Source organism: Mizuhopecten yessoensis, unplaced genomic scaffold (genome assembly GCF_002113885.1).
Source record: "Mizuhopecten yessoensis strain PY_sf001 unplaced genomic scaffold, ASM211388v2 scaffold10331, whole genome shotgun sequence".
NCBI lineage: Eukaryota > Metazoa > Mollusca > Bivalvia > Pectinida > Pectinidae > Mizuhopecten > Mizuhopecten yessoensis.
In genome coordinates, this window is record NW_018408493.1 from 1228677 (window position 1) to 1256186 (window position 27510).

At 37.8% G+C, this 27510-nt stretch overlaps 1 protein-coding gene across 2 annotated transcripts; it reads left to right on the forward strand.

The window, feature by feature from the left end:
* Positions 1-844: 844 nt before the first annotated feature.
* Positions 845-27340, forward strand: LOC110460169 (neuronal acetylcholine receptor subunit alpha-10-like). 2 transcript variants are annotated; one of them, XM_021512925.1, is made up of 7 exons: positions 845-1041; positions 17139-17278; positions 18195-18239; positions 18779-18888; positions 20701-21248; positions 22155-22753; positions 24621-27340. In XM_021512925.1, exons 1-7 carry the CDS (start codon positions 984-986, stop codon positions 24627-24629), a joined length of 1509 nt encoding a protein of 502 aa, XP_021368600.1. In that variant the 5' UTR covers positions 845-983; the 3' UTR covers positions 24630-27340. The 2 variants fall into 2 exon arrangements, with proteins under 2 accessions (XP_021368600.1, XP_021368599.1); XM_021512924.1 differs by having other exon boundaries at positions 22155-27340.
* The last annotated feature ends 170 nt before the right edge of the window (positions 27341-27510 follow it).

Below are 27510 nucleotides of genomic sequence, written 5' to 3' on the forward strand. Positions count from 1 at the left end.
GTAGGTATGTGTGTTACTCTGGATAGATATGTTTGTCACCCTGGTAAGGTATGTGTGTTACCCTGTGTACAGAGCTATGTTTGTTAGTTATCCTGAGGAGTTATGCGTGTTACACTGGGTGTGTACGTTTTTTTACCCTGTGTAGATGTTATCTAGGCAGAAATATGTGGTGTCTGGGTAAGTTTATGTGTTATTCCGGTATAGGTGTGTAATCTGGGAAGAGATATACGTATTCCAGAGAGATCAGTTTTATACGTCTGACAAAGACGTTATAGAAATGGTATTACACAGACAAACTGTTAACACGAAACAGGCACCTGCTATCGACCGCGAGTTTCGATCCAAACGTCCTGTTTTTGACAACTGGCGAAAACTGTAAATATAGTTCTGCAAAAGCTGTGTATTGTGTTCGCTATCAGCGTTGTCAAGCAATCGACACCGTCGCCAAGTTGGAAGCGGAATTCATACGTTGATAACGACTCAGCAGCTTCCTTACATATAAACATCAGAGATCTCTCGACATGATTATTAACTATTTTTTACTTCACATGAAAATTCAACAAGAAGTTTGTCAGGGTTAGGTGAATTTTACACATTGATGGTGTAAAATAGGTAAAATTTCTAAATGATTTGATTAAAGCCTTTCGATTCAGTAGCGCATCAGCGCTATATGGCAGCCCACTACAGCTCCTGTAGTTCTGATACGGCCAGTGTAGTGATTGCGTTGTGAGCTATCTGCTACCGATTCTAACACCAGCAGTCTGGCTTAGGGTATAAACAGTCTACATTGTATATAGCTATCTGTATAGACAGCTGACTGCCTCCATTACGATATTGGTGGTGTTTGAAACCAGCCAGAAGTGCTTGGCCGAAAACATGTCTGGGGAAAACCTATAACTGTGTTAAAAATCAGCGCGGATATTGGAGTACTTGGCACTGGTAGTGAAATTTCTTTGTGATATACTCTTCGTTGTTGAAAAGGCATGGATGCGGTTCTGGCGTTTTACGCTGGGCTGGTGGTTATCACTGGATCTACCTACGGTGAGTCTTACCTGTTGTTTATATAGAAATCTTAGCATGAGCATGCCATGTTAGATTTTAAACAGTGGCGGAGCCAGATTTTTTCTGAGCTTTGGGAAACCTTCTAGCCTTTTAATTTCTTTTAAAATCTATGTATTACCCCCCTTTTCACCAGGAAATCTTGAACACTTAAAAACTCTCCCCGTGTATACACTAGACTTATATCTAGACACCCCACTGCGTTGTAGATCATGTTATTAATATAGTCAGTTTCAAATATATGTGTAAATATTGTTGCTATATGTTTGAAGTAATATGAGCGCATTGCCAACGGAAATAGAAGGGGTGTTCGTCAACCCTCTCGTATAGCAACTGTAGAACATGATAGATATTGAAATAAATGTATAAGAAACATTGTTATCTCGCCCACAGGGTCTTGAAAATTCAGAAACAGGTTCTCTTACCTTTACGCTATCTGTGGTTGGTTTGAATTATTACCATCTGGTACGCCTAATAACATTCATTATGTCTTAAAATATATATTCTATATCATTCCGGGTCTCCATGGCCCTGATGCGGTGACCACTAGACCTAAAAACTTGTGCAAAGTTGTCGGCACCTCCATAAGACGGACACCTATCTATATATATGGTATACTCCACAGATACCAAAATGTCTTTAATGCGGAGGGGTGGCCTTCGTTTCCAGCAAAGGTAGTTTTATTATGAAACCGCTGGGTTTCTTGGGCAGTTTTGTAAAGAGAGATCACTATGTCACCTAATCGCTGGCTTGAAGGTAGGACCAAACGGATGAGTGGTGGGTGACCAGCGGTTTAGTGCTGACTAGAAAGTGGGACAACCTAATTAGTGATGTCCTGCTAGTGGGGAAACAAGTTAAGGTTATTGCATGGTTTTCGAGTAACAAGGGATTTATTACACCCGAGCGAAGCGAGGGTGTAATAAGTCCCGAGTGATGAGAAATCATGCAATAACTGGCTTACTGCATGCTTTCCAACTCGAACAAAACAGAAAATTTGAGTAAAAAATATTCACCTGGACAATCTTTTTACCTACCCTACACTGCAGATAATTTACATGTACCTGTGTGAGTGAGTACTAATCAGAACCAGGTAAGTTTGTCTTTATTCTCAATAGCCCAGTCTGAGTGTATCCTTCATAATGGATACAAGTGTTTCTGATTACTATCCAGCTCCAGTGTCAGGGAAGGTAAGGAGTCTCTGTTCAACAAGTAGAACAAAATACGGGAAACAATGTTGAATTTCTGACTACATTTTCAGTTTAATTTTGAAGATGTGGCAAAGGTACAGGATATTGAAACCATTTTCATACATACAATGTAAGGGTTTATCAATCCCTAAGGAATTCCATTTCTTTCAATGAATGGTATATTTGAATGTGCAATTTTGTATAAAAAAACAGCTCCTAAAGATTATAAATTTTTCAATGAAATGCTTATCCTCTCACGTGATAAGGAAATCAATAACGCTGCCAACTCAGTAATTTTGTTTGTTTGTTTTTCAATCATGAAATTACCATTTTTAACTTTATTTATTATTATTTTTCTTATTTTAAATGTGTCGATCAAGTTTATCCTTTCCACTGTATTGACTTCATCATTACTTACTTATTGATTATCTCCCCTTTCTTACAGCATTTGTGACCACAGTCCACTGGGCACACCCCCTTTCATGGTCATGTAATCATGATTGGCCATGAAAGGGGATTATGTGTGCAGTGGACTGTGGTAGCAAGTGATTTATTTCCCACACTTTTCCATTGTGAGAGGTGGGAAGTATGCAGTAATTAATGGTGGTTGATTGCCAATGCTGGGCAGTGCAGGGTCTATTTGACCTGTATGATATAAATCATTGGATAGGAAATTTTTTATGAACATTATTCCTGAACCTTTCTTAGAATACTGTACTAAATCTAGGCTGTTGTTATACATTAATTGTACATCCTTACTTTAACTGGTACGATTGTACCGTGCAATGTTTGTTTTGATTTCTGCCACGGTTCCACATCGCTGTTGTCATAAGAGTTCTGCCACGGTTCCACATCGCTGTTGTCAAAAGAGTTCTGCCACGGTTCTACACCAATGTTGTCAAAAGAGTTCTGCCACGGTTCCACATCACTGCTGTCAAAAGAGTTCTGCCACGGTTCCACATCACTGTTGTCAAAAGAGTTCTGCCACGGTTCCACACCACTGTTGTCAAAAGAGTTAGAGAGACTACGGTTTGCATCCATATGTGATAATTGTATTAATAAAGTACAAACAGGTGGTCATTTGATTGCCTTTAATTTGCTTCGGGCGGGCAGTATGCGTGTTCGATACAAAGCATTCAAATTCTTATTAGTAAACTGACTGTTATGGTTATAGACTCAATATCAACATTTCGGTCAATTCCGTCGAGGCGGATTTTTAATAGGATGTCGCTGGGCCTTTCCGAAATTACAGAAAACATCACTCATCCCATGAAGGGTATCGGAATCATAATGAGAAATTGTGATATTACTGCTATTTTGATATTAAATATGTCATATTGGTATACATAAAGTAAGCGTAGTGATACTTTTAATTAGAAAAACATGCAAAATTTTCACAAAATTTAAAATATATCCGACATTGTCAACTTGCCTATGTATAGTTACAATGGTAGTCTATATATTAAACTTCTTTAAAATAACTTTCTCTATATATCTATTCTTTCTACAGAATCGTTTTTATGTAATAGCAAAACCGGTTAAGTACTTTTATTTAGTATGCCAAACACGGACAATGCACAGTTTCACATAATCATGAAGAATTTGATTATCATTGTTTATCATGGTATAAACCGATACATTTTCTGTTTTTATACTATACCAATCTGATTAAAACCAAATCTTTGATTCCACTCCCTATACTTTTTGACTGGAATGTAGAGTATCGGGAGTGGAATCAAAGATCTATTCCGTCTTTTCGTATTGCAGAGTTATCTGCTCTTGTGAGCAGGCATTGATTGTTACGTCATTTGTTTGTGAGAGTAACGTCATCAATTTTTGAGAAAACGACGTAATTTTCTCAAACAAACCAATGACGTAACAATCAATACATGCTCACAAGAGAAGATAACTCTGCAATACGCAAAGACGGTATACAAAAACACTTCATTATATTATGTGCAGCAGTGATAACTCATAAATATGTATTCTGCAAAAGTAGTCTTTCCTCTGGAGAACAGCTCATGGTTGAGATTTTGTTATAGACAAAGATATGCAGATATATAAAAACAATGAAATAATTTTAATAATAAAACTAATATATGCTTTATTATTCTATTTTGTCTTTTGCCTATTCATTAAAGAAAATATGAAGGATTATTACATTATTTTATATATTTTTAACTCTAAACATGTAAAGCAAGAAATGATATTGTCTGACTCCCCACACAAAAATCATATCTTAGCATATTTTGTTCTTATGACCCTGAACGAAGGCCAAGGTCACCATTGTTTACCATACTTATATCCATCAGATTAAGAACCTACTTGCCAAAAATCCAGACCAAATGACCTTTGGTTATGAAGAAACACAATTGTTAAAGGAAAAGTGGAAAGAAAGCTCTGTTTTTTGTTTTTTTTAAATTAAAGGTGTTATATGACAAATTTACAGGCTGTCAATTTTATTGGAATTCCTGACGTTGAACAATATTATTGGTAGCCAACTTTTAAGCAAGAATGAGCAATGGACTCGTTTTGGAACTATGTGAATTAACGTGTCCAAAATGAGAAGTGTCTCATAAGTTATGAAATTTCACATACTTTTCTGCTTTAATCTTCAATAAAAAGAACAGTTCCTGCTTGAAATAGTGTACATTCGGTATCAAAATAATAGCTTGAATATGTTGCATACGACGATGATATAATTATATAGTAATTGTGTCATTCAAATGCCATAGGAGGAATATAACTACTGTACCTTTAATACCATCCGCGATATCCAGGGGTTACGCTCACTTTTTTCGCTTTCTACACCCCTGGAATATGTCATAGCAAAATCGGAGGCTCAGTGTGCAGCACTCTTTGTTAAATTACACTATCAAGTGGGACCTTACTGTAGATACTTCAAAGACCAAGATTTTTGTTTTTAGAAATGGGGGAAGATTAAAAGATAATGAAAAATGGGAATACGATGGGTGTGTGTTAGAGATAGTGAATTAATTCAACTATCTTGGAATCTTATTGAATTATAATGGGAAATTTAAACAAACACAGACAAAAATATCTGAACAAGGAAGAAAAGCATTGTTTGCATTATTGGGTGTATGTAAAAAACAGTATTTTAATATTGAGACTCAATTAGCAGTGTTTGATACTTATGTCAGTAGTATAGTCAACTACGGATCAGAAGTATGGGGATTCCATAAAGGCCCCGACATCGAAAAACTACATGTAGATTTTTGTAAAAGGTTGCTAGGTGTGCGCAAATCCACTCCGAATATGATGGTATATTTCGAATTAGGCCGTTATCCATTGCATGTAACAAGGAAACTAAAAATATTTAAATATTGGTTTAAATTGCTCAATACCGAAAACTGTATTTTGAAATCCTGTTATGAAAATATGCTGCTAATCAAGGATCCATGGGTCTGTGAAATAAAAGATGAATTGTATCGTTTAGGCTTAGGATATATCTGGGACGCACAGAATGGAAACAATTTCACTTTTTTAATTATTAAGGCAAGATTATTTGACATTTTTAATCAAGAGGGATATAGTTTAATTACAGGTATGTCTAAAGGTATGCTTTACAGAGAATTAAACAGTACAATTTTACTACAATCTTATCTAACAAAATCAGTTAATATCGGTTATATGAAAGAAATTGCTCGACTTAGGCTGTCAGCTCATAAATTAAACATTGAATCTGGACGTTATGTTGGCACTGTTAGAACTAATAGATTATGTACAAAGTGTACTCTTAATGACATAGAAGACGAGTTTCATTTTGTTTTAGTTTGCACAAGATATACAGATTTAAGACGGAAGTATTTAAAATGTTACTATAGAAATAACCCTAGTGTATATAAGCTTGTTCAATTACTTAATACACAGAATATTAAAGAATTATGTAATCTTGGAAAGTATCTGATAGCGGCAAATAAGCGCCGATCAGATATATGACAGTTTGTATGTGTGTATTGTTCATTCTCCTGTGACCAATGTGGCTTTTTGTACATATGTAAATATCCTGTTTAATATATGTTTACACTGATCAGTCGCAAGACTTCAAGTTGATAAAGAACTTGAACTTGAGCACCTTGAAAACGAGACAAGAAGACTAGTTTGATCCTTTGATGTAGATCTAAAGAATCTCGCGGTCACGAACGGTAAAAATTGACAGGCTTTGAAGTCGGGCGTCTCTCCTTTGTAATCTTCAAAGGACAGGTATCAGCCTAGCGATTGGTCAGGTTTTTTTTACCCGAGACCAATCAAACAGCTATCTTCGTACCTTTAATTTTGATATTACATGTGCCAGGGGTGAGCGAAAGTGAGCGTAACCCCTGGATATCGAAGTTGTGCACCCCTGGATCTCCATAGGCGTTGACCCTACTTTTGATGGAATGACCTGCGTACCAGCTACGCGCCCGCTGGTGTTAGTGAACTAACCAATAAACTATCAATAAGCTCAATGAACTAACCGATAACTACCAATAAGCTAGTTAGCCGAGTAACATGTGCATTTAACAGTAATTCTGTAACGGAACTTTTAAGTTGACTTTTAGTAAAATAATGCTGACAAATGTCATCTCCAAGCGGCAACATGTCGTCAAAAGGTCGTGACATCACCGTATTATGTCGAACAGGTCGTTAACATCACGGACATGCGTCATCTCCAACAGATCGTCACATATATAGCTGACAAATGTCATATCAAACATATAATCAGAACTAAGGTCCTAACATAAACGACACGTGTCATCTCCAACAGATCGTCACATAGCTGACAAGTGTCATATCAAACATATAATCAGAACTAAGGTCCTAACATAAACGACACGTGTCATCTCCAACAGGTCGTCACATCATTGACATGTGTCATCTCATACACTTTACCGACACGTGTTATTTTCGATTTGTTGCCTCGTCTTCAACACATGTTGTTGTGTGTTTCTGACTAAATGCAGCTCAAACACTTTTCAAGCTTGCGAGAAAATGCGTTGTAATTATAAACTCGAGAAATAAAAGCGACATCTGTAGCTGACATCCCTTGAATGCAATCAATGCAGCAAATCTTGACAAATCTCGTCAATCGACTAGCTGGTTACGGTTTATAAAACTTAAGTTCGGCTAGGAGCATTTGTACATTCTTGAAGAATTACGATCAATGTTTACTGCACACCCGTTGCTTGCTCTATTTATGTGTGGAGTCAGTAATTATCGTGTTTGTTAGCGATACAGATAAAACTAATTGATCGAAGCCATCATCTTTGTTTAATGTAACCTCGTCAGTTCTGACTCCTATATTGCTCCATAACACGTGATGTAAATTTTCAAATACTATGACATTAAAATGGGTAGGTCATCATCTGTAAATTGACTTTAGGTCGTGGAATATTTGGCAAGCCAACTTAACACTTCACATCTTAAAGAGATACATGTATTTCTATTACATTAAAACAATATCTTCAATACTGTTGCGACCCCCAGTGTGGTGTTACATAATAAGTTGTTGGCTTCCAACAGCAAGAGAATCTTATATTGGACTTCGATCACACCACGCTAAGACTGTCCTCATCTCTGGGGCTTACAGCCACGCTTGAACATGCACTGCCATTTGTATAAATAGCTAGATTACTGGTATTTTTATCTGTACGTTGGTCGCCATTCCCTCATTGCCTGTAAAGGGAGGTTACTCTCTGGAGTCTGTAAAGGGAGATAACTATCTGGAATTGACGTTATAAGCTTACATCCGCTACCATTTTTTTGCCACCAAAGAAGCATAATACTGTCACTGTCAATTGTAGATCACTCTTTAGCATGCATTAGCAGCAATATGCAAATTCAGCAAATTACGTTCGGAACCGCTCGTGTTGTCACATAACTATGTTAAACTGCCGCTTTCCATTAGTTTTGATCGTTAAGACGCGTTTGCTACTTTCCAGAGAGGATAGAAGAGTCTTGGTGATTGAGACTACGTTTTCTATTTAGCACGGATGCGGGGACATCCACGAAATCGCAAACGTGTTTAGAATAATTTGTCAGGGAGATATACAAAATGTTTACGTACGTCACTTGGACCCATTCGATTCCGGAAACGACGAAGTCGGCAAACCACCTATATCACATTTCCATGGTTACGGATATGTTCCGAATATAAAAACGGGAGCGGGGTCGATCCTGTTGACGACATAGGCTATAATGCCCGTAGTAAATATATTTAATGTTTTTCTCGTACATTAAAGAAGTGTGCAAAACGATCGTTGGACAATCTTACAAGTATATTGGGAAGATAGGATGTACAACTGTACTCAAAACCATTTCCTCTTTACCAAACGTGTTTACGGCTCTCGTTCTTCTTTGGTAATTTGAATTCGTAGACACACGGCAACGCAAAAAGAACCAAATTTTATCTGCTGGTTTTTATTGTTGAGAGGGGTAACAAAACCCGCATCTCCCGAAGCTAGAATGGAGTTGAAACCACGATGTGGGATGAATCAGTTACGTTGAAAAATGTTTTTTTCAAGCTGACGTGCAAACCTTACCTTCAGATAATTCCCTCATAATTCTATAAATAAGACAGAACTGTGTGAAGACACTGATAAAATCGATCAATGAATTGCAAAGTAGGTCTAAATAAAGCATTACTCTCTCCTGTCTAGGCTTACCACATATAAACTATAGCAAGACAGTGCATCAAGTGTAGGCGCCATCTTGTATTTCCCTTGATGGTGCAACTGTTTGTGTTTCTGACACAGTCTATGGTTGGTGTGTCTGTCTGTGTGTCCGTCTGTGTTTTTGATAAAGTCTAGGATACGCATGTCTGTCTGTGTGTCTGATAAATTCTAAGGTATGTCTGTCTGTCTGTGTGTGTGTGTGTGTGCGTCTGTGTTTCTTATGCAGTCTTAGATAAGTATGTCAGTCTGAGCCTCTGGCACATTTTAGGGTTGGTGTGTCTGTCTATGTGTCCGTCTGTGTGTCTTATACAGTCTAGGGCCAGATTGATTGCCTGTCTATGTGTCCGTTTATGCGATACCTTCTAAGTCAGTGTGTTTGTTTGGATATGTTCGTCTGAGTGTCTGGAGCATCAATTCAGGATTAAATAGATGTGTCTGTTATTCTGATACAGATAGGGTTGGTGTCTTAAGACGTCTGATATAATCTAGGACTTGTATATTTGTCTGTCTGTCGATAGTGTGTCAGTCTATGTAACTAATACAGTGTAGGGTTCATGTATCGGTGTGTCTGGTACAGTCTAGGGTTCGTGTGTCTGTCTCTTTGGGGCTGATAAAGTCTAGGGCTGGTGTTTCGTCATCGTCGGATACCCACGAGTGATTTCGCTTCGGTACTCAAGTGAGTACCGAAGCGAAATCAACTGTGTGTATCCGACGATGGTGTTTCGTCTGCCTGTGCGTCTGATAAAGTATAAAACTTGGAGCGTCTGTCTGTGTGCCTGATAAAGTCCAGCGACTGAAATGTCTGTCTTGTATAAAGTCTGAGACTTAAATTGTACTAGACCAGCGCTTACATGTACTTACGCTAGGAGTGACCGTGTGGCGCAGTGTTTATAGCGCGCACTTGGTTTTCACCACGACGGGTATGGTTCGATTCCTCGATCAGAAGTGAACCAGTATTAGGTCACCTAACTTTCCCACGGGTTTTCTCTTGGTTCTCCGGCTTTCTCACATGCTTAAACCCCATTTGCGCTTCCACCAAGGTTGATTATTTAAAGTCGACGAGTCTTGAGTCATGCATGTAAATATTGTAATTTTAATATATTAACGCCTAAATTTATACTAGAATGACATACTTATTGGCATCGAAGTTTATACCAGACTAGTGAAATGGTGGACTACAAGAGCGGTGCCTAAATCAGACAATATTGACGCTTACATGTCCCTTAAATCTATACTACAAATAATAGACTGGCGCTCGGTGTACGTACGTGAAGCTTCGAAGAGGTTGATAACCCTAACATTAGATTGAAATAACATAGAATAAATTTCAAGGAAATCGATTCGAAATAATATCAACTATATGTAACATCGTAGTTCAGGAAAGGACAGCGGTTTTAAAGACGTCACTTATCACAACCATCATTTACTTGAAAACCAGTTAATCCGCTCTGCGGGAAATCACGAACAGACAGGATACCAATATGCAGGCATCACTGTCCTTAATCTCATAGGAGGACAGTGAAGCTGTTTAAAGGACGTGTTCCACGCTCCCGTATACGTGCTGTATGTAACTGTGACAGCCTATCCGCATCTAAGGAGCTGACCGAGCTTAGGGCGTGATCTGGACGGGCAAGGTCATTTTGAATCACCGAGGGCCCGGTAAGCTGGAGACTTACCCCCTCAAGACGCCAGAACACGGGCTCCGCCCGTGAAATGGAGTCTATAAACCCATCAACCAACCAACCAACCTGTCCTTAATCTTCATCACAGGGACCTGCGAATTTGTTTAAAGTGATGTGTCCATTGTTATATGAGACGTTTCAGAGGATTACATCAACTTTCGATTACAATGTTATCCCCAATGATATATACCGGAAGTTGATCTAAACCCCTTAAACGTATAACATAACGCTGAAAAGATCAGTTTAGATCAAAAAATACAAAATTGTAACAGGTTCTCAGGTCCCTGTGATATTCACCAGAGTATACGCGGTTCAGAGATATTTCGCGAGACCAATATATGAGGTATTGACCTCGGTCACGGCAGACAAAAATTGGTATTGTCTGCGAATGGGAGAACTCGAATCATATCTATCCTCACGCAGCGCACAAAACATAGGGCGCCAATCGATATAAATCGAATTGGTATTGCACTCAAACGATATTGATTTGATTTAGAACTGAAGGAGCAATGAGTTCTTTGGGGGATGGCTATACTATTGCGCATGCGCATTGTTCGACATTTATATAAAATAAAACACCACATAATATCAAAGTGAATCTGTTTTCTGCTTTCATTATTCCTATGACACAAAATATGCACTCTCGAATTAAATTTCATTATCAATTGAATAAGAATTACACAAGAATATACCTTTTCTCAGCGCCAATTCTTTCCAAACCCCCTATTTATATAAGAATCTACATGTTCATAACCACTATTATAGTTTACATCATCTACCCCTACCCCTACCCCTACCCCTACCCCCACCACCCTCTCCCATATTTACAAAAGGTTCCACATAGCTCCTTCTACTGTATTTCTGATTTCACTTATATCTCCAGATATGAATTGCTTATGAAATATTAAAATGTTTGAATTTAATCTGGGTTGTATAGGGTTTAAACGTCTTTATAACAGCTGACTTCATATGAAGACAGTTATAGTTAAAGTCAAATAACAGACGATAAAAGTTTGATCTCAATCTCAAAACATCTACCTCCAAATTTCCGGATCTCTTTCCCTTTCACATGAAACCGTTTCGCATTTTACAAACGATTTAAAGCTAAAAGGAAAGCTGAATTGACGGGTTTAGTGAAGAGCAAAATTTGTGTGTTCCTATTTCGCGACTGTTTAACGTTGATCCCCACTCGCTACAGTAATACAGAGAGGCTCTTACATTGTCACAACCCACGATCAATACGAGTCGGCGATACGCCTCCCCGACACACAGGGAACTGGCACAGGGACCATCTCCATCAATGTCATTGGTTAAGGATACTTGTGTCGCGTTAAGCTATCTGGACTATCTCTGTCTATGTCATTGGTTAAGGATACTTGTGTCGCGTTAAGATATCTGAACTATCTCTGTCTATGTCATTGGTTAAGGATACTTGTGTCGTTAAGATATCTGGACTATCTCTGTCTATGGCATTTGTTAAGGATACTTGTGTCGCGTTAAGATATCTGGACTATCTCCGTCTATGTTATTGGTTAAGGATACTTGTGTCGTTAAGATATATGCACTATCTCTGTCTATGTCATTGGTTAAGGATACTTGTCCCCCCTTAAGATATCTGGACTATCTCTGTCTATGTCATTTGTTAAGGATCCTTGTGTCGTTTTAAGATATCTGGACTATCTCTGTCTATGTCATTGGTTAAGGATACTTGGGTCGTTAAGATATCTGGACTATCTCTGTCTATGGCATTTGTTAAGGATACTTGTGTCGCGTTAAGATATCTGGACTCTCTCCGTCTATGTTATTGGTTAAGGATACTTGTGTCGCGTTAAGATTTCTGGACTATCTCTGTCGATGTCATTTGTTAAGGATACTTGTGTCGCGTTACGATATCTGGACTATCTCTGTCTATGTTATTGGTTAAGGATCCTTGTGTCGTTAAGATATCTGGACTATCTCTGTCTATGTTATTGGTTAAGGATACTTGTGTCGCGTTAAGATATCTGGACTCTCTCTGTCTATGTCATTTGTTAAGGATACGTGTGTCGTTAAGATATCTGGACTATCTCTGTCTATGTCATTGGTTAAGGATACTTGTGTCGCTTTAAGATATCTGGTCTATCTCTGTCTATGTCATTTGTTAAGGATACGTGTGCCGTTAAGATATCTGGACTATCTCTGTCTATGTCATTTGTTAAGGATACTTGTGTCGTTAAGATATCTGGACTATCTCTGTCTATGTTATTGGTTAAGGATACTTGTGTCGCGTTAAGATTTCTGGACTATCTCTGTCGATGTCATTTGTTAAGGATACTTGTGTCGCGTTAAGATATCTGGACTCTCTCTGTCTATGTCATTTGTTAAGGATACGTGTGTCGTTAAGATATCTGGACTATCTCTGTCTATGTCATTGGTTAAGGATACTTGTGTCGCTTTAAAATATCTGGACTATCTCTGTCTATGTCATTATTTAAGGATGCTTGTGACGCATGAACATTTTGGGACCATCTCCGTCTTTATGTTATTTTGCTGCATGGAGATATCTGAGCCATCTTCAACAATGCCATTCGATATTTAAGGATACTTGCTCCACGTAAAGAGTTCGGGGACATCGCTATCAGTGGCATGTTTTTAAGGATACTTGTGCCGGATAAAGATACAGAAAAAAATGCTATCAATGCCTCTAGATAAATGTAAAAGGCCATCGTTTGGTCCTTGTCTAAAGATGTTTATGCCGTATGAACCCATTGACAGTTACAGAATATATTGTGACTTTTGTGAGAGACGTAACGAATGACATATCGGTACTGCTCCCAGTGATGTACTATCACAATACTTCACTCGTCAATATTCCATAGAGTGATTTCTTTGAGAGCACCTAACTCCTGAATACGCTTTATCGTAGGAGCAATTCCTTGCATGCAATATCGACGTCGATTTAAACTTTTTTAATCAGAGCATGGGTTTAAATAGATACATTCGATTGAAACTACAGTGTACCTATACTCTACCGTCAAAGGAAAACAGCTGTATCATTAAATTAGCATGTACAATAAAACCTCTACATAATGCCTCTCGTTCTATGTCACCTTGCTTACCGCCAACTTATTTTAAGGCCCATTTTTCTTTTTTCCACTTAAAGAATTCCTTTATACATTTCAATTAATTTATTGCCAATCCACTTTACAACGCCAAATGTCTCTTGACAAATGGTGGCAGTATAATGAGGTTTTGACCTAATTCATTTATAGTATGATGAAAATAACTTCGAGCTCAATGCATCTGCAGAAAAACTGCAATTTACCTCTAATGGATTCGCTTGTTTTCTTCTTTACTGTCGACGCGAAAGAGATAGGCAATGAGCATCTACCACCACTGTCACCTTCGGGATTGACAATAGGAGCCTGAAGTTCTGTCAATAATGAATAATAATAGTAATACAAAAAAACACCTATAATATGCTTGTATTACTATTATTATTCATTATTGACAGAACTTCAGGCTCCTACGGATTTACGTAGTTTTCTCTCTCGCTTATCCAATCTTTCCTTGTCGTGATGTTTCCTCTGACATATTTATACTTCAGAGGGACCTGAGAAAGTTACCGAAAGTTGATTTAAACCCCTAAAACGTGTAACATTACTCTGAACACCTCAGTATATGTCCAAATATAGCTGTAACAAACTACCATGTCTCTGTGAACCCAATGTCAGAAAAAATGCCACTTAGAGAGTAATGCTACCGAGTCTCCGTTTTATTACCCTTAAGTAAGAGTTTCGAAGAGGTAAATAAAATAGCTAACAAACATACAAACAACAAACCAGTCTAACAAACACACTCATTTCTTTCGAAGTTCGGTTTGTAGTTTCAATTATCAGGATACGAAATTATTTTTCATGACAACATACGAGCGTCAAGAGAGCGTTAAAGACAGAAGATGTGTTTTGAGACATTTCCTAATATATACACAGTGTATACGTTCGGGGAAGGAGTGTGCCTGCTGTACCAGCAGCATGTTATCGTAAAAGGCGACTAAAGTGGCCCCTTGCAGAATAGGGGTATTTCTTCTGTGTCATTTGTAGGGCTGCAACGATACATCAACATGACGATACGATACGTATCGCGAGACTGTGGTCACGATACGTATCACGATACACTCAGTAACTGTAAAAGCAAAAAGAAAAGTTATGCTACAAATCTTTAATGACAATATTACAAATGGAAACCGACTTTGTCCAAAATGGGCATGACTTTAAATTTTCACATAATTCAAGTTTTTTTTATTGGAACGGATATGAGTAGATTAATTAAGAAATGACAAAATCCGGAAAATATCGTAGGATTCACTAGGGTGTTAAACCTCATACAAACAGCCACCCAAACAAGCTAGGAGTTTTAAGGGTTGATTTTAACACCCGACAAAATGACACTCAAGCGATTAATATATAATACTAGGAGAATGGAACTGTCGGACCAAAGCTATCGTTTCATAGGTCGGTAATAGGAGCATTGAACAAACATCTCTAATACAAGGTCGTTTGATGGGTATTTCTGATATAGACACGGCGACGAATCGCAATGACTGTTGTTCGAGACATTTTTATGCTTTGCCAGCTTAATTTGTTTTTTAACAAATGTCCAAATTTCAGAAAATACCTGTATTTTACTAGTTTTGCAATGTATAACCCTAACACCTGACAGATTGTAAGTAAAATAAAATGAAAATTTGATATTTGTTACAATAATGAGTTATGATAAACATTTAGCTGACAATACTTTGAGAATATAGTCTTAACTCATTAACACGAGAGGATATTTTTCGCAACAATGTATATTACTTTCCTGTGTCGTTAATAGTTCTTTATCGTATTAAAACCCTTTTCGGGATCCTGAAGTTCTATATAGGGTTGGAAAAAGTTTTGAATTTTGAAAGAACTATTTAGATATCATACTGAAAAGTCTTGGTAGATTTTCCAGCAAAAATGGCTAAAAGAGGACACATCTTCGTGTAATCCTTGTAAATTGCCAACGCTACTGGCGGCTTGAGATTATGAATATAAACGAGTTCTGCGGGCGAACTTTCAATTTGATCGGATCTTATGGACAAATTGCTTTGTCAACACACGAAGCACGGAGTTTTACCCTGATACCACCTGACCTAAATGTAACCTTGATACCACCTGACCTAAATGTAACCCTGATACCACCTGACCTAAATGTAACCCTGATTTCACCTGATACCACCTGACCTAAATGTCGGCTTTCACCAAATATGTCACTGTCTCTTTGCTTTAGCGCTGCGTCTGCCATTCTAGACATGGTCCAATTCGAGAACCGGAAGCGGGAACGTCATTTTAGTCTGATGCGGTTTGCAATCGGGAACCGTCGTTACTTTCCGCTTTTTCTCGTTTCTCGTTTACGGAAAGTGCCGACGGTTCCCAATTGATGCGGTTTGCGGACAGCTACGATTCCGCAACAAGAGGAACATAGACAAACAGACAGCATGTTCTAGAGTTAAGCTTAAAGCTTCTTTTGTTTGGCAATTCAGGATTTGTCATAAGACCTGAGATACACTTACGCTTTTAGACAGTTGCATCGTTTCATCCCCCTGCAGGTAGGGCGTAAGAATTGTACCTGCTGCCACCAATTGCATCATCGTAAGAGGCGACTTAATTTGGGACCTTATCTCTTCTCTCCTTTCTAAATAACTTTCTTCTTCCTAATGTCTCCCTTGACAATGCCTCACTTTTGGCCATTTGTTGAGCGTTCGCCCCTGTGAGGAAGGCTTTGGGTTCTGTCCCCTGGCCGAGACATACCAGAGTCTTTAAAATGGTAGTTTCTACTCCTGCTTAACGCTCAGCAAATTAGGAATGGGACGACTGGTTCGCCTGTTGTCAGTATAATGTGACCGGGTGGGGCGTTCTGCTGGGTGTCTTCGGCAGTTTGTTTCAGTGCGGTAGCACTATAAAGTCGGCATAAGTTCCGCACTATCACAAGGAGACAAACACGAACATATCGCAGGCTCCCAAAATACACACATATACACTNTGTAGATGTAAATGAATGATGGACAAATGGTAATGATAAGTTGTAATAACGTGTGCCTAATCCCTTGTTCAAATTTAGTTGGCAATATAATACGTTTAAACAAGGGCAACATGGCTATTAATTGGGCAATATGGTGTTTTGACGATTATTGTATTGCAGTAGATCATGAAAAAGAAGTCGTCGCTTACGTCAAAGGGTTTTGTAATTAGGTGATCATTATTGTCATACTATAAACACTAAGATATCTGTATACAATCGGGAACTGTCGACACTTTCCGTGAATGAGAAACGTTGACGGAAAGTGCCGACCGTTCACGATTGACCTGTATAAAACCATAGATTAACGTTCTTTTGTTTCTTTAAATTTAAAAATCCGGAGGGAAAATTACATACCGGTAGTTTTTGAAATTCGTATTTTACTCAATGACAACAGTGCCAATACAGCAGTGCTATGGTTTGTGAATCCTCTTCTGTTTTGATCATTACAGGCTTGGTTCGTAATGGAACAGAGAAATTGCTGTTCCGGGACCTGTTCCGGACATACGACACGACTCCGCGTCCTATCAACAACATCAGCCTCCCCGTAGTCATTAGGTTCGGCGTGGCGCTTAATCAGATTCTCGATCTTGTGAGTACAGAAATACGAAACGGTGGATACATGTTTCACCTAATGGTTAAAGTAGGTAGAGGTCTACGAAACAGCGGCTGTCCCGCACCTAGTACCATATATTGACTTGCAAATTGCCACTTGTCGTGCTCTGGTACGTGACGATTTCATAGATAGCATTCTCTGTTAAATAATGAAAATTACATCACGTGGTCTTACAAAGTTTAAGTTCCGTGCTCTGTTACAGGATGATAATCACAGGGGCTCGGTTGCTGGATTTTGAGTAATATATGATGTGAATCGTAATACTTTCGGTTAATAAATAATAAACCTATACACACCAGTAAATAATAGCAACACTTTTTATCCGGTGTTAATACACATTCTAAAACCTTATACAAATTGAGGGTACCGAGGTACTTCGTAATTATTACGATTTACGTCATATCTTAATCAAAATAACGAAACCGAGCCCCTGCGACGAGAATCAGAGAGACTGCGCTATCTATCGAGAATTACATTTGGTGCTCCGTACACGACGATTGGTTAAATGTTTATTTATTATGTAACTATGGCGAGCTACTTAACATTTATTCAAGGAGCAATGTCGATCCTGTTTTTCATGTGTAAAATCAAAACAGATATCTTATACAGTATATGAGGTATTTTGTACATGTATATATTATATGAGATATGCTATACAGCTGGAATTGCCTTTGCTTTAAGACAACCTGTGTTTAAAGACCAACTGCCGGTACCTTTCCGTATGAACAACATAAAACTTGTGTTTGTTCTGTTTACAAAGACCATTTGTTTATTAGGATTCTTTGCTTTACAACTTGTAGTGATCTTTGGTTAAATCAAATACTTAAGTTAAGCTAACCAGGAGTTGGAAGGTGAACTCTGATTTTGTTGTTATTTTTTTATGTTATTTTAGGATGAGAAGAGGCAGGTGATGACGACATCTATGTGGATACAAGAGGTCAGTAGGTCATATTGAGAATTATAGGTCATAAAGAGGCCAGTAGGTCATATTGAGATTAATAGGTCATACAGAGGTCAGTAGGTCATGTTCTGGGTGGGACTATGTACACTTGTATGTGTGGCAATATGGAGATTTGCATGCATGCCACATTTGTCAGTACGCCAAGTGATGTAAAAAGGGAGCAGAGCAGCGAAGCAATGATGATAATTGATCGGCCTATTATTTTTGGTTTTGTTGTTGTTGTTGTTGTTGTTGTTGTTGTTACGTTTTTTTTCTTTTTGGGGGGGGGGAGGGGGGTGTACCAATTTCACATACATGATAGCACGTCAGCCGACTTTGTTGTTAGTCATATCGGGATTGAACTTTATGATATAAAACAAAATGCACTATATATGTCGCTTCGAAACCTTATCATTTCCAAGATGATATAATTCAAAAGCAAAAATATAGCGCTTTTTTCGATGAACAGCTTGATGAACCATGACGGTCAATTCTGATTTTCTTTCATTTTTGCTAAACCTTTCATGACGTCATAGAGCTGGGTGGACGAGAATTTGCAATGGGACCCAATGGACTATGCCGGACTAGACACGCTGATGGTGGCATCTACCTACGTGTGGATCCCTGACGTCTTCATCTTCAACACGTACGTATCCTAAGTCATACACAGCATAAATTACCGACGTTCATATTTTTTCACGTAAGTTACCTACGTCATACGTCATAGGTAAGCTACATTGTATCTACGTTATCCAGTTAAATGCATGTGTACGTCATACATCAGGAAAGTGACCGACGCAGTCCATCACGTGTGAGTTATCTACGTCATCGAAACACGTGAGTTGTTAACGCCATCCGTACCGTAGATACATTGTGTACACGTAAGCTACGTCATACGACGGGTGAGTTTTCTATGTCATGTACAATGACAGCGAGCTTACTTCAATCAACACGTAATTACCTACGTCATCAATCATGTTAGTACATTATACCTTACGTCACTTCAACAAGTATGGATATTTTATTCTCCCACACTTCACAGGTACATTCCCGTTTTTGGTAGGGAAAAGATAAACCTGTCTTGATCTAACCCGATTTAGACAGCTGGCACGCGCTATTACGTCACAGACAACGCACTTATTTCAACATGACCTGTGATCCTGTGCACTTTTAGTAAAAATCGATAACATCATCACTTTTACACACATGTATTGGAACAATTAGAGAACAATCAACAATAAACAAAAACACAGGATGTCGTCTCTTCTCTCATTGACCAATCGCTCAAAGGAAACCGTACACTGGGTCTAGTGCACCAATATCACATCGGCCGACGTCAAACGATCGAACTGTCAACAAACATTACACGTGACTACAGCGCACAACAGCATGTCCTTGTGCGAACCTGAAAGCGTTCGTAAATCCAATGAATGTGAAATCCCGAGTATATTTCAAGGCACAACAATCACTGGAGGAACATTTAACATTACCATCAACAATAACACAACGATGTCAGCCCCCAAAACGAAACGACCGAGGGTGTTGTATTCTGACTCCGAGTGAACTTTTCGAAGCGTGAAGTCAGCGAGTGCAAGTAGTTCTGTGTGTTTTCGTTAAAGACACTATATCGATTAATCTTATAACAAAAAAAATGTCAATATACAATATAACGTTGCTAAATACTAATAATGTATTAAATACCTGAATTTAATTTACGTTGCGGATTTTTGTACACACATTTGCAGCACAGCGGCTATGTGTATATTCATGCGCCATTGCTGATAGTACGGTATGAAAATGTGGGAGAAAAATAATCAATTATTCCTGTGTGATGTAGACAGAGATATCTCAACCCTCGGGATGAGTTATTTTTTTAGATTTAGCACTCGGCTTAAACCTAAAAAGATATCTCACCCTCTGGTTGAGATATCTCTGTCTATATCACACAGGATAGATAGATTCTATTATTCCGTCTCCATCATTCATAGCATTTAGTTTCTCAACGTTTGGATTTCTCATTCATTTGTCTACCTTCCTCAACCCCCTGTCTTTCCCACCTTCTGCCTACATTTTCAACTTTCTTCCCTCCGTACACTTATTCTTTTCTTACTTGTTAGCTTCACAAAAAACAATAAAGAAACAAATATGACTGAAGCGTTACAGGTAAAGATCTGGGTAGATATGTGACTTTTGATATAATTTTGGCTATTTCCCCATTGATTGACCTTTTTCATTGTTGTATCGCGTAACCCGAAAAAAATACGGTACGTACCGAAAAAAGCTTTGTGCACTTTTGTGCAATAATCTGCATGGCGGATTTATGCAAAATGCACACATTTTTTTCGTTATATAAGCCAAAAATAATCATGAGTTTTCTTTAAATAATTAACAGGAGATCCACAAGTCAACTGAAACATATAACATGTATTTAAAATTATTGTTTTTCCTGTCGTTCCAGAGCGGGAGGTGAACTAGACGGTTTTGTGAACGTCACCGGAAGTAAGCTCATGATCAAGAGTAATGGCGGGATCAAATGGACGGTACCGTTAATGATCAAGAGCGCATGTTCCATGGATGTCAAGTTTTTCCCGTACGACAGTCAACGGTGCCGGATAAACTTCGGATCGTGGATATATGACGGATCAAAGATAGACCTACAGCCGTACCCAACTAAACCTGACCTTAAGGAATACATGCTCAACAGTGAATTTGACCTTCTGGGCGTGACCCTGGACCGGACAGTAGCCAATGAAACATGTTGTCCAGGACCGGGAAGTCACCCATTTATAAACTTTGGCCTGAGAATCAAGCGGAAGTCCATTTATTATGACTACATCGTCATTGCACCTACCATAATGCTTTGCGTCCTCACACTGGCTACCTTCCTTCTGCCCTGCCACCACGGGGAAAAGATATCCATCGGTTTGACGGTCTTCCTCACGTTATATGTACTGCAGCTGTTGATTGCTGAAAATGTTCCTGATACCAATACAACGCCTATCTTAGGTAAGTCACGAAAAAACCCGTATGCCAAACTATCTTTTTTCTTTAGAAAAAAAGGACAATTTTCTTCATTTTGGGCGCATATAGTCGTCCATCCAAACCTCTGGAATAACTGACTCCCTATGGGTGGGGGGAATGTTTTTCGAATGATAGCTATGGAAACATTAATTCAATATATTTGGGTGAATGTTGTTTTAGGGGCAGGGACAGAAGTCGTTTGCTAGCGGGGTCATTAAGCTAAATGTCAAGGTCACAGTGGCTGTAAGTAGACTTCAGTACTGAGAAAATATTAGGAAAATATTGGTTTCTGGATACTTTCCTTTAAAAGATATATTGCATCTAACACAAACTTGGATAGCTGATACTCTTTGGAAAGCGAAAGATCCCTATTGGGTTTGGTAATACTACGTCAAAGGTTAAGGTCATTGCCGCTATAAAAAGATTTGATTTTTTTTGAAAGGTCAATTTCTGGATGGTATCTTTTGAACAGTATATTAGATCTAAGTCAATCTTGTTGCCCCTTTGAAAGCGGAATATCTTTATTGAATTTTGTATTACTAGGTAATTAGACTTATTTCTGTAATATGTTTGCTTCTTGAATCTGAAAATATGTTTGCTTTTGCACTATTCCGTCTTTGCGTATTGCAGAGTTATCTTCTCTTGGGAGCAGGTATTGATTGTTACGTCATTGTTTTGTGTGAGAAAACTACGTCGTTTTCTCAATAATTTATGACGTTACTCTCACAAACAAGTGACGTAACCATCAATACCTGCTCCTAAGAGAAGATAACTCTGCAATACGCAAAGATGGAATATGTTTGGGCATGTGTCCCCAAAAACCAGAAGCTTCTTCAATAAGCATATGTCGGAACTACCGACATTTTTTGTATCTTTGTTTATATATTACAGGTATCTTTATATTCCTGGTAATGACGATGAACTGCATATCGATGATAATGGCTACGGTCGTACTCATCATCAAGAAACATGGAGGCCTCAAGCCGGTTCCAATGGTGCCAGCCTGGGTTCTTTGGTTCTGCGAAACATGTTTGAGTAAACTTGTATGCACTCAGCTTCGTTCATGGGACTACAAGTTCGATTTGTGTACCGAGCAGCGTGACCAAATTCCTGTATCACGTGACCGAGCCTGCCTCGTGATGACTGACCCCATAGGAATTCACCACCAGAGGACGACCGACTACAGTCCGGACACGGACGACACAATGACCGTCGTGTATGATGGACTGGACATTGGAGATTATGTGCAGAAGAATGTGTGTTACAACGATAGCGAAATCGTTACAAATGGCGGCACAAAAACTCAGGGAAATGGCAGCGTGCCCAAGTGTTCATCTTCTCATTTAGAACCAAATAGGCGGGAATCGGAAATAGAAGCGGACGACGGCCAGTGTTCTTCTGCCTGTGACATGACGTCATATAGACGGATGTTGCGTAACAGGAGATCTTATAGACGAGCATTGCATACTGATGACATGGATGAAGAAACAGTGAGTTTAGACAACGAGTCAGCCAAACAGGCCGAATACATGGAACAAGTTTTTCGAATAAACCGTTCACGAGCCGTGATGGAACGGAAACGTCAATGGTATTTCGTGGCAGAAGTTGTCGACAAGGCATTGTTTCTAGTTTATCTAGTCAGCATGTTTGTTACCATAACAACGGTACTAGTCATAGTCCCCTGTACGGCCCCGTCAACGTAGAGCGACACCTAGTCCTGTTGGTCAACTTTGTTATCAATAACGCACGCCACCTAGCGAGAATCACTTTGTGAACGGCGTATATTTTCTTCTATTGAGCATCATTTCGTTACTTAAAAACGCCACCTAGTGGCAGCACCTAGTCATCAGTATATCAATATACCTACTGACCGTCCATTTATTATGAAAAAAACCGTATTGTATAATCATTTTTGTATCTAAGATTGTTAAAACCTACGTAATTCCTGGATTTCAGTGGGGACGTAATGGATACCACATATGGCACCGGAAATGCTTACCTTCCAAAACATGTGATTTCCTATCAACTTCAAGTCGCTATCTTTCCTTACATTGCAAATTTGACAACTGTCACGAGAGAAAAAAAATACCATCATCTTTTAACTTTTATTATGCAAAGCGTATGGAAATATTGATATCAGTAATACATTTCTTCATTCTTTATTTAAGTATCCTGAAGTAAATTATGTTTCAATCTACACAAAATTTGATTAGCTGAAACTGAATTTTCACAATTTTCCATTCCGTATACTTTCATTTTCCCCGTTCATTGGTTTTTAAGGTGTAATTTTCCAAATATTTTCAGTTGGTTATATTCTGAATATCTCATCAAAACTTGAAAACCAATAAACAAAAACAAAATTGACGATATTGTGGGATAAAAACTCAAAATTATCTTTCATGATGTAAAATTAGGTTCAGGGTCACCACAAATGACTCAAGAAGATTCACGTTAATTTACATCCAAGGTCCTGAACGTTTTATTTACGGTTTTTGATTTTGGAAAGCCGTCATATTCACACCGCAATCCTAGCTAGCACTCCCCGCATGCGCAGTACTAAAATACACCTTACCAAAACGAACAGAGAAGCGGTTAAACCTGAACCGACGCCGTAGTTGGTTAAAACAATATTTTATTTACAAATATGCTGTACATAATATATAATTTTACATAATGTAATATTAGGGATCTGGCAACAAGAGTAGGCTCTTATATTAAGCCATCTCCCAAGCCACTCCGTAGTTTTTTACCGAAATGTTGAAACCATGACATTATTTTTCAAACGTCACTGACGGATATAGGTGATGATTGTACACCGGCAATAATATCTTTGACATGATCAGCGGTACATCCTTGACAGTGGGATCTAGGCTTTTGGGGTTAGATATTTAATATTTGAGAAGCTGACCCTCAGTTTCACGACACTATCCGCTTAATTCAAGGAAAGTCCTTAACTTAAAAAGTTATGGAAAGTTTTCCTTTACTAAAGATATTTTCCTAAACTCCAATAATGCTTTTCTAAGGAAAACTTAAGTAAAGGAATTTAAGGAATTTCCTTTAAATGATTTTCTAGAACTCGAATTTGTAAGATCGTGAAACTGGGTTCTGAAGTTAACATTAGTTATCTCCCTTTGTACATATTATGTTTTTGCTTGTTGATGTGTCAAGCGTGCCTACTACACTTGTACAACATGCATTAGACTGCATTGATCGTTATAAGAAACTTTGCGAAACATTTCCACATATCTAAATATATGTCATATGATTCATTGTGTTGTAAAATCATGTTCGTAAGAAACCAAAACTCGAAATCTGACATTTCAAATTAAATGTCTATTGTTAATACTTTCATTACAGGTTTACTGACGGATCCCAGTCCAACAGCACTAGTTTTTCGTATTAACAGTAAATTCCCGTTAATTCCGTTTTGGCTGTAACAGTAGACCATGAAACTACTACTCCTTTAAAGAAAGAGTGGTCAGCCATTTTAATTCCTTGCCAAATCACGTCGTCACATCACCATCAATAAAGATGATGGATAAGCGCTGGGAACACCAAGAATGTTATTACAAACATGAACTCGACCATGATGAACTTTTTCACTGTCGGGGAGGCTTGCGACACAAAATGATCATGATATACATAGACATTTGCCTGCGTCCAGTAGTACTATCATATTATATTATTATGAAACTTCCGTTTACCAGGTAAGCTCAGTGGGTTAGAGCGGCAGTACAGTTACAGTTCGAATCACTGTCTAGCCCCACTGAATTTTTTTTTTTAATTCAAAACACTGTTGTTGATGACATTTTGTTTATTTTATCTTTATTGTATTTTTTTAGTAAAAGTCCAGCAAGGTATGCCTTTCTTCTCAGAAATGATTTAAACAAAGTAATAATCATGTCGGAATAAACAGTTTCCAATGCCTAGTAACATTTTTTGGCAGTGGTCCGGGGATCCTTAGTTTATTTTACATCTACAAATAATTGATGAAACGTATAGCATTTTTATGTATTTTTAAACTTTGCGTTTCATTGACCTTTTTTAATTTCAAATCTTTTCTTATTCAAAACTTCTTTTTAAAATGTTGAATAAAAACTAGGAGAATAGTACACATAGAGTGACAGAAATTGTTTTCCTATATAATGTAAATGATTTGAGTACGTTAACGGAGGTCATTTTTGTCTTAGTCCTCTAGATCTGCTCAGAGTCGAAATCGAAACTACAGAAAGTTATTTCTGTGCTCTGTAATATTAACTGTATTTATTATACAGCAATTATGCACGTACTTAAATGAACTTAGCTGTTGATAGAACGTCAAACCCAACACAACAAAGCAACCGACCAATAGCAATTACGAAATCCGTGTTATCAACTTATATTAATCACTTGTGTTGGCCCGGATGGAAGCGGGTAAGGGGTCTTAATGTTCTAGATAGTTCAACACTGTGACATATACTCCTCCCATGGTAGAACATTTAATGGTTTTCCCGTTGCATATTGTACATAGTTTTACTCGAATAGAAGAATATACCAATACTTTATTAAAAGATATAGTGACGTGCCATGATTTTTCATGTTACGTCATTTCGACATTAGATCCTATGTTAATTTACTTCATTTAAAAAAGAAATATAGTTTGACATCAAATTTTGATAAAATTTTACGTCCTGCTAGAGAATGATGCAGCGCTTCTTCCGGTACAATGTATTTACGTTATTACACGTGTTATTGAAATATCAATTTTCATCCAATAGACACAATGTAAAATTTTTACAGAATTGTTCTGGTAATTAATGCGTCTTGGTTATAATTTCTACGAAACGGATAATAATAATAATCATATAACAAATGGAAGCGCTAGATAATTTTCCAGTCGTGTGCCAAATTTCATGTCAGGAAAATTTCAAAATTTCAAAATTGAATTAACATAGAATCCGGGGAAATGACGTAATGTGTAAGACGTATGGCACGTCACTGTATATAGCACTGAGTAATTGGCAGGTATGGAATGATAACGGTAAATGGAGTCGCGCCGTTGATATAAACATGATAACAATTGCTATGAACTATATGACTTCATAATGGAAGATGATCAGACGTCGCAAAGCGTTTTTGTTTCTTGACGTCATAACTAGACGATTGACTAATGAAATAACATACAGGCCCCAGTTACTAAAAGGTTGGTTAACTTAAACCAGTGGTTAGCGAAACATTCAGATTGTTGTCAATACAAAACAAGAGCTTTCAAAGCAATATAAGTCCCCGCAACACATCAATATAATCGGTCTGAACAAATCTAGAGCGGTGACATGATTTTAGATGTTCTTGATTCGATGTATATATTGTTAAATTTCCCCTGACCACTAGTTAACTTAAACCAAGTTCTAAGCAACCTGTATGGGCCTAAGATGTTTCCCACTAGCGGGTAACCGAAATCGGTTTACCAACTCCTAGCAGGTTTAACCAATGAGCTGAGAGTGATGAAACCTACAGTATAGTGCGTAGTTTTGGGAGAAAATGATATCTTTCACTCATTGATTAATTCATTAATATATATATATATGTACCAATCGAAACGTTTATTGTTATTTAATGCATTGTAATCAACTGTCAAATCTGGAGTTGTTAAGGTATATAAAAACTAACTACACAATCGATGCATTTTTTGTAAGTGATTATTACCAGACTATGGATTACGTTGAACAGCCCATTCAAAATGGCGAACAGACTTATTGTCATGTGTAACGTCATTACAATATGGCGCCAAATATTACGTAATTCATCACCGCACCTTTAGAAATGATGTGTGTTTGTCGTTTTGCTTTCAAAATAAATAAACAGAAAAAGTTGTTTTCCTGTCGAATATTACGGGTTTTTCACTCATGTCGCTGAATACACCTTTGGTTTTTTTTTCACTACAGCTTTCAACTTGTCAAAAAAATATCAGTAATTTGTAATATGAGTGAAATAGAAATGGTATCCAATAAGAAACGAATAAATATTCTTTTATAATGCACTATGTGTATGGGCATGTCTACCATATTCGTTGTACAAATGCATGAATAAAAAATAAACTCTAGCAAATAAAATCACCATTTAGTTTCTTTGACATTTTACTACGCATGTATTTCATACACTGATTTCAACCAGCCATGTAAATGTCATTATTGGGTAAGACTTGTGTCATAGTTACCATATCAACAAATTCAAATTACATTGTATAAGAAAAATTCTTATTCCAACG

Excerpts from the sequence above, each read along its gene's own strand:
- LOC110460169 (XM_021512924.1), top strand. The coding sequence starts at position 984 with ATGGATGCGGTTCTGGCGTTTTACGCTGGGCTGGTGGTTATCACTGGA. Across the intron at positions 1,042-17,138 it reads TATCACTGGATCTACCTACG|GCTTGGTTCGTAATGGAACA; the intron begins GTGAGTCTTACC and ends TGATCATTACAG. Across the intron at positions 18,889-20,700 it reads GACGTCTTCATCTTCAACAC|AGCGGGAGGTGAACTAGACG; the intron begins GTACGTATCCTA and ends CTGTCGTTCCAG.